Source organism: Podospora anserina, chromosome 3, assembly GCF_000226545.1.
Source record: "Podospora anserina S mat+ genomic DNA chromosome 3, supercontig 2".
Lineage (NCBI taxonomy): Eukaryota > Fungi > Ascomycota > Sordariomycetes > Sordariales > Podosporaceae > Podospora > Podospora anserina.
This window is the reverse complement of record NW_001914856.1, coordinates 698115-706673: the sequence shown is the minus strand read 5'-3', so window position 1 is coordinate 706673 and position 8559 is coordinate 698115. Positions and strand designations below refer to the sequence as shown.

Below are 8559 nucleotides of genomic sequence, written 5' to 3'. Positions count from 1 at the left end.
TAATGAGTATTAGAGCGGTATATAACCTTTATTCCATTTTATATTCATATATAACAAAAATAAAAGAAACCTAACTTTAATATAAGAAACTTCTTGCTTCATGGTATAGACAACCTTCACACCCAACAGGAACAAAAAAACAATATATCATCAAGAAGTAAAAAAGAGAACCACCACCACACACACGCGCTTTATCTCTTTTAAACCTTGAAACCACCAAACAGTTCCAAAACATCATCAACAACATCTCTCCATCCCGCCATATGAATATCATGGACAAAAAAACCAACATCAAATAAAAAAAGTGAGTGGTGTGCTTCCTTTCTCTCCTCCCATCTTACCTCCTCTTCCATCCCGATCAGGAAAAAAACACCAACAGTCACCTCAGTCACCCGAACCCGAACCGAACTTGACCGAGTCATACATCCTCGCTTGGACTCCAAAGTCGTCATCCTCCCGACGCCCGTCCGCCTAGGTAGTTCGCCCGCATCTGCAGGTCTCGCATCCACCACTGCGCGGCACTCAAGTCCCCAAACCTAAACGCCACCCGGGATTCTGGCGCTGCCCGTAGACGCAGGTAGCCGCCCTCCTGTTCCCTGTTTTTCATGGGTGACTCCCCGCAGGACCCGCGCCGCCCTGGTGGTAATAAGCAGGGTTGAACGCCCCAAAAGAACTGTACTGCACCAGGTAGTTCCAGTCCATCTGCCCAAAGTCCATTTCTTCCATCCCACCTGGCCCTCCTCCTCCCCCAGGTCCGCCAACTTGTCCACCTCCCGGTCCAGGTCCACTGGCACTGTTGAACAAGGGGTTCAGGCCTTCATATCCATTAAACATGACGGGCGCATCACCCATTGCCATCATCCCTGGTCCTGGTCCTCCCGGCGGTCCTACCTGCGGCCCCGCTCCGGGCACCGGCCCCGTTGTCTCGGGGGTCAACGGCATCCCCTTTCCTGGATACAGTCCCGGTGGCGGGTCATTCCCACCGACGATTGGCGGCGGCAGAGCGACAGGCGGCCCGGGCACACTAGCCTGATGGTCACCTCCATCCAACGGCGGCCCCGTCGGCCTCTTCATCTTGGAGACCGTGTTCCTCAGCAGCGTCACAATCTGGGGCGTTGGCAACACTCTCCCCAGCTGCAATTCGGCCTGCTCTCTCGCATCCCACGCCTTCACAAAGAAGTGTCCAAACGCAATGTGTAACGGTGACCGGAGATTCCTCCTAAGTAACCCCCGGCGGTCGTGATTTTCGATCATAGCGTCCCACGCCCGCTCGCACAAGCTACCCGTCGTTCGCACTCTAAGCTCCGATATGAGAAAGATGTAGGCGGGAAATGGGAAATGCTGGTATGTATACCACCGGAACCCTTGCAGTTCCGGAGCCCTCTGGATCATGTTGTCTAAGTCAACCGTCCTGATGGCTTCTATGAAAAGCTCCTCTCGCTCGGCTGGGTTGACACTCTCGATCCCCGAACTACGAGTCAAAAAGTCGATGACGCGGAGCTTGGAAAGCGCCTGGCGCGTCATGAGCAATGTGAACGAGTGAAGAGGGATGCGTTGGTCGCAATGCTTCAGATACCTGTTCTCAATATACAGGTGAAAACTGGCCAGGTCGTGAGGCAGCGTCTGGTTGGCCACATGGGTGACAAGGTCCGGGGAGGATGGAGAAGGGCTATATTGCACCTTCTGCGCCTTGTTGTTGACCCCGGGTCTGCCTCCGGGAGTGGAGGGCCCAGGACGCATGTTGCCGGTCTGGCTGGATGCTACAGTAAGCTCGATGCGGGTGAGGCAAAATACCATCTCCGTCGGCCCATGGTGCGGGGGCAGATGGTCCTTGGCGTGGACGCTCAAGTCTGTATCGTTGACGTTGGAGGGAAAATTGCAGTCGCTTGCACATGTCGACAATGCGGTGATGGATGAACCAGTAATTTCCGCCACTCGCTTGTCGAATATGACGAGCTGCCACCACAGGCGTCTCCGCTGTTCCGTTTCAAACGGTGTCAAACCAAACTGAGCTCCGTCGCGGTGAATTCCCAGCCTCGTTGCTATTCTGACCGCCATACCGATCAGGCAAAACAGGGATCGTGGGTCTACATATTGTCTAACACAGAGCTGGGTGATGTCAGTACAGCGAGATCAGCGAGACTAACTGGGATAGGGTCAGAAACGCACCAGGTAAAGGAACAAGGCTTGGAGCACGGCCAGGTCGGTCGAGCGCATGAAGCCAGCATTGACAAGTGCCTGCTGGGTGGCATGGTGGTACTTTCCCAACAAGACTGCCTTGTCTTCGCCAAAGGTACTTTGAACCTCGTCGTCATTCATGGATGTGATGGCGGCAAAGTAGATGGCGAACATCAAGGCCTCCAGGGGCCTCGATATCTTGTTGATGGCCGTGCTGGCACTGATGATCTGGGCTTGGAGTGTCGGTGTGTGGTTGATCTTGAGCAGAGGGTTGACATTGCTGATGTAGATTTGCCAGAGCTGAAACATTTGGATGGCTGGTGGGTGGTGGCTAGTCACGCTTTGCGTTGCGCCGCCCACGACGAAGGGGAAGCCATCGTTGTTGTCGAACATGGCATCGTAGGCATGGTGAAGCGTTGGGCCCTCGTAGTCCTCGTCCGAGGAGTCATCGTCGGCGTTGCGATATTGCTAGTGACATGTCAGGCACTCCGGAGCAATCTGATATATCAGATCAAACTAAACCGTCTGGTGGTGGCAAGCCAGGCATGTGGGTGGCTGGCACGGCGTTTTGGTAGGAATGAAAGTGTGGGGGCCCATCTGTGACAAGAGATATGAAAAAGACCGCAACCTACGTCTTTGTAGTAGCTGTTATTGGGATACCATTTCGGTCTAAGGTCACTGCAGTGTCAGCTCGCAGCAAGACCCGGTGTTTCTTGCCTCTCTAGGGGGCAGACTGACTTGTCATTGGCCTGATCTGGCGAGACATGGTCGGCGGTGCTTGAGGGCGAGGTCTTGAGCCCGCTCAGATCCTGCTCCAGATCGGCAACGTCGTCTCCATTGTCCGAGGGCCTGAGGTCCTGGGCGATGGGTTCAAAGGAGAGGCCGTGCTGGGACATCAAGTGCTCGTATTTCCGAAGTCTCTCGATGAGGTCCCTCTCATGCGGCTTCTTCTTCCTGCGTCTTGGTGGCTGTGGGGGCACGACGCGACACTCGACCTGGGCCTTGAGGCAGTTGGCGCAAGGCTTTTGCTTGTCACATCGAACCTTGCGTTGTTGACACAGCACGCATGAGTGACCGCGCGTCAACTTCATCACCGACGGCTCGGAACCAGTGATTGGGAGCCGCGAGGGCGACGGCGGCTGCTCCAGATGCTGTTCTGTGGCCATGGTGTGGGTAATATGGGCCGACCTGGTAGACGGTCGTTTCTCGAACGATACCGGAAGCGCGGGTGAACCGCTCGGGCCCGAAGCGACGAACTGGAATGTAGGAAGCGATGCAGGTCTGCCGCGCTTCGCTCTGGTCCCTCCCCCCAATGCTCGGCCAGGTTCAGCCAGCAAGATCTGGCCAACACCGTCGGAGCGATGGGCAGAGCCGCAAGGTATCCGACCGGCTGGATGTTTGGTCTCTGTCGGCAAGGCAAGGCAGAGAGGTCAGGTATGTGTGATGGTATATGTCAAAGATGGGCGATCGCTGCACGAGTCGGCGCAGTCGGTGAGGATGGGCCGAACAATGCCTCCCTCTGCTGCCTGTCCTGCCAGGGGGGGTGTCTTGACTGCCGATGCGCGGGCAAAGTGAGGTGCGACGACCGACTACCGATGGCCGATGACTGGTGGTTGACGACTGGCGAAATGGACGATACGCAACAAGGCAACACCGGGCGACAGCAAAATGCGAGATTGGCAGCTGTCAATAGGCAGGTCGGACCATTCCAGAGTGGCTGCGCCGTCCGTCCTCTTGGGATGGCACCCAGCTCGAGGAAGCTGCGATGAAGGGGATTTGATGGATGATGCCCTGCGGGTCTCAGACCCCCGTGTACAGGAGAACAATGGGAATGGAATATCCAATGTATGTAATGTATGTATGTATGTAGCAGCAGCAAATAACAAGCAATACCACCACGGTGGAACGAACAGAGGGCACTGGGGGGGAGAGCAAATTCAGAAAAGGGGGCGGCGGCGACGACGGAGGTGAAGATGGAACCTGAAGAAGAAACGGGGAGACACAATTCGATGAAGAACTGACGCAGGGTAAGCTGCTGCCGAGCAGTTGCCCCTGCTGTCCTGGATCTGGATCTGGTTAAGGTAAGAAAGGAACCCGGAAGGGACGAGGCAGGCAGGCAGGCAGGCTGCTGCTGCTGCTGCTGCCAGATGAAGAAGAGCTCCTTCCTGCTAACCATACCGCCAATGCCTCCATGGCCACCTCCGCTTAGGAAGGAGTCAAGGAGTGGATGTGGGTGTCTTCACACACACATGTCATCCCCCTCACCCTGATTGGGATGCCACTGGCGCGCTCGAGTTGCACAAGGCAGCACACATCGTCCCAATCGTGGGAAGGAGCAGCGGCAGAGAGAGGGGGGCGCTCTTGGAGATTCGGGATTTATACGCGGCCGGCGCATGTCAGCTGTGAATCGCTGGGAAACAGCTGTCAGTGAGGTCTCAACAAAGAAAGGAACATGTCTCGGGACCGAAGGGACGTGGCTCATGCCCGGTCTGGGCGCTCTCCACCAACAGGGACTAGCTCAGCGAGATGCCGGCGCTAGTCGCGATTGGTCAATGCCCACAAAGAAGGGGCCTCCACACTAAAAAGAACCGTTAGCACTAGGAGCGCTGTTGCGAAGCCGGGGTATATTGTACCAGGTAGATAGATCGCTTACACGACCACCGGACCCGTCTGGGGAAACTCCAGGTCCAAATAACGACGGCCTCGCATCACAATATCCAATCGCCCAATATGAGCGAGACAAGAGGCCTAAACGAAACAGAGTGCTGCAACGACCGGTGCTTCATGTCCGCTGCACCTACATTTGACACGGCCCGGATAGATTGCTTATACTTAGTTCCAACCTAAGTTCTTGTTTACCCAACCTAACTGGCGGAGTTCTGGCTTCGGGGGGACAATGGCTGCTCTGATCTTCTCGCAAGAGGCAGGCACCGGCCAGGTCGCAGCTTCTATATAACACAAGAGTTCTGCGGTATCGGTTGCGCTGTAGTTCCAGTTCCAGGCTGTGGCTTGTCGATGTTGCTCGTGGCCGTCACCTCGCTCATCTTCCGTCCCGGGGGCATATACCCCAATCCAGGCTGCTCGCTCGCTCTCTTCCTACCTGACGACATCTTGTCTCTGGCCGCGCGCAGCAATAGGCCCGAGACGCATTCCTGTCTCGCCCACCCGCCAGAGTCTGAGTCTGAGTCTTGCAGCAGCAATACCTACCTACCCAGGTCAGGTATTTTATTTTAAAGTTTGCACAAGGTCACTCCCTTCGAACCTCGCTCCCTTGCCGCGCCCCTATTTACATACGCTCCCTCAAACCTCATTTCCTCGTGGGTCCAAGTTTGTTCAAACGGTTCGGCTGGTCACGCCTCACCTCTCACACGCCTTCTTCGCCAATTATCTCAGCGGCCTTACGCAACTTCTGCCGTCTCCGATCGTCTCGGATATCTGCCCACCATGGCTACCGAAAAGCGATCTCTGACTTCGCTCGGCAGCGGGAGCGGGCAGTCGGGACAGGTCACCCAGACCGACACCTCGACTCCTCAGATGAGCGACGTCGAGAAGATTGCCCCGGCTTCAGGTCCTCCGGGAGCGGCTGTCGGGGGGGATGAGGACCTCTACAAGCCTAAAAGTGTCAAATTCTGGGTCACGATCCTGTGTAACTTTCTCGCCCTCTTCTTGGTGGCCCTGGATCGCACCATCATCGCCACGGCTGTCCCGAGAATTACGGACGAGTTTAATTCTCTGGGCGATATTGGTTGGTATGGCTCCTCATACATGCTGACGACGGCCTGTGCCCAACTGGTTTTCGGCCGCATTTATAAGTTCTACGACAAGAAGTGGTACGTCATTGTGAAACTCGTGTGCGAGTGGACACGTTACTGACCTCAGTGAGGACTTTAGGACTTTCTTCACAAGCATTCTGGTTTTTGAGATCGGCTCGGCTATCTGCGGATCCGCTACAAACTCGATTGTCTTCATCCTGGGTCGAGCCATTGCCGGCTTGGGCGGAGCCGGCATCTTTTCCGGCACACTTCTGGTTCTGATCGATATGGTTCCACTGCATAAGAGGCCCCAGTTCCAAGGCCTCTTTGGTATGGTCTTTGGGTTGGCGTCTGTGATGGGTCCTCTTGTCGGCGGTGGTTTTACCGGAGGAGCTACCTGGAGGTGGTGTTTCTACATCAACCTCCCAATTGGTGCCGTCGCCTCGGTTTTTCTCTGGTGGTGGTGGACTCCCAAAACGGAGGATCATCCGCCGGCCCCTTTCAGCCAACATGTCAAACGCCTGGATCCCATTGGTATACTGTTTCTCTTCCCGGGCATAGTCTGTCTCTTCATTGCCTTGCAATGGGGTGGGTCGACCTATGATTGGAACGACTGGCGCATCATTGTACTGTTTGTCTTCTTTGGACTCTGCTCTATCGCCTACACCACGGTTCAAATCAAGCTGCCCGAGACCGCAACCATTCCACCGAGGGTAATTACGCAGAGGAGTGTGTTCTTTGGCACCCTCTACACATTCTTCCTATCAGGATCCATGCTAATGCTGGTGTACTATGTGCCAATCTGGTGTAGGTTGTCATTCGGTCCAGCTTTGGGAGTTGTGCTGACATGATACTAGTCCAAACGGTCAAGCAAGTCGATCCGATAAAGTCGGGAATCTACACTGTGCCACTGGTGCTCAGCTTGGTCTTCTCCAGCATAGGCTCCGGGTTTGCCACCCAGGCAATTGGCTACTATGTGCCGTCCATGATCGTGGCGCCCATTTTGATGTCGATCGGTGAGGGCCTTCTCAGCACCCTCACAGAGGACAGTCCTTCATCTCACTGGATCGCCTACCAGTTCCTGGCTGGTTTTGGCGTGGGCTTCGGCATGCAGACTAGCGGTCTTGCTGTCCAGGCGGTGCTCTCCAAGCAAGATATGCCGGCGGGAATTGCTATCAACTTTTTCGTACAGCAGTTGGGTGGTGCCGTCTTCACCTCGGTCGGGCAAACAATTCTCAGCAACATTCTCGTGTCCCAGTTGCAGGATATCCCTGGCATTGGCGGATCCAGGATCATTGTGACCGAAGGCGCCACACATCTCATTGACAGAGTAGGGCCCGAGTACAGGTCTCAAGTAGTAGACGCCTACGAATTCGCATGCAGACACATATTCCTGGCAGCACTCGGAGTGGTGCTGGTCGCCTTGCTTATGGCATTTGGCATGGAGTGGGTCAGCATCAAGAAGAAGCAGGGCCCCGGAGGTCCAGGAGGTCCAGGCCAGGCAGCAGGTCCGCCAGCACAAGGAGCCAACGAGGGACCCGTCCTATCTGCCACAGCAACAGAGAAGGGAACCGACGCTCTCAAGCGCCACAGCAAGTCATCTTCCTCAGGACGGGATGGCATCTCGCAGCAGAAGCCTGACGAACCCAAGAGCGAAAAAGACACGGCAGTAATCGAGGGGGCTGTCCCCACAACAAAAGCTGCCCTTTAAGGCTCTGAAGCTTTTCTAATCATGTCAAACGAACACTACGGTCTCATATTTTTACAGGAGTTTGCATTGGCTGCGGCGTCCGTGGCGTTTGGAAGGCTGTCTTTCTTGAGGATTTACTTTTACGTGTACGATGGGAAAGATCAGGGGAGCGATTATACCGGAAGTACAAGGCCATGGGGACATACAGCCGTGGCGAAGAGGAACAAGCAAAGATTTAAACACGGGAGAAGGTTGCATTTTTAGCCTAGATCTGTATGATGACTACTGTGGGGATCGCAGAATTAACGATACCTCATCGCTTCTCAACCACTACCTTGTTGTAGATAGGAAGGAGATTAATTTGCTCAGCTCTAATAACAAACAAATAAGAACCTTGTCCCGATATCGTCATTGTCTTGTTCTGAAGCGAGTGGTACAGCAGGTTTGTGTGTACGGGTGTGTTCATGTTTGTCTTGAGATGATACGTGCATGGGGATGCTGTGCCTGGTACTGTGCAGGGAGTTTGTGGGACGGAGATGACGTTGTGGGGGTTTTTGATCTGGAGAGGAAAGCCACACCGGTGAAGGGGTGTTTGCTCTGGGTGGCTAGGACATGAGGAGGTATGATTGTATGTATTTAAAGTGAATTAAACGCTCTATCATGCTTCTATGTTACACCACTCGTTAACAGTCCACCACCACCACCACCACCACCATCATTAGATGTACATAATTATCAATACTTTCCCATCTCCATCTCTTGGTCATACACACTCACACACAAGATAGATATACACTCCCCTCACCCCCCCCCCCTGGAAATTTTTGTACTACTCTGATTTAATCGTTGTTGATCCATTTCTTCCGTTTCCTTTCTCTATCTCCTCGGGGTGAAATGGTTTGCTTGTGTACTCTCCCTATAGCATATGAGATTGTTAGA

The 8559-nt window shown here is 54.3% G+C and overlaps 2 protein-coding genes across 2 annotated transcripts; one reads left to right on the top strand and one right to left on the bottom strand.

Annotated features, from left to right (window-relative positions):
• Positions 1-603: 603 nt before the first annotated feature.
• Positions 604-3344, bottom strand: PODANS_3_3810 (uncharacterized protein; the record flags this gene model as incomplete). Its single annotated transcript, XM_001909131.1, has 3 exons — positions 604-2109; positions 2170-2646; positions 2913-3344. The coding sequence occupies 3 exons, from the start codon at positions 3342-3344 to the stop codon at positions 604-606; spliced, it is 2415 nt and encodes an 804-aa protein (XP_001909166.1).
• A 2278-nt stretch (positions 3345-5622) lies between these two features.
• On the top strand, positions 5623-7641 carry PODANS_3_3800 (uncharacterized protein; the record flags this gene model as incomplete). The annotated part of the gene is made up of 3 exons (XM_001909130.1): positions 5623-6008; positions 6085-6737; positions 6788-7641. The coding sequence occupies 3 exons, from the start codon at positions 5623-5625 to the stop codon at positions 7639-7641; spliced, it is 1893 nt and encodes a 630-aa protein (XP_001909165.1).
• Positions 7642-8559: the final 918 nt, after the last annotated feature.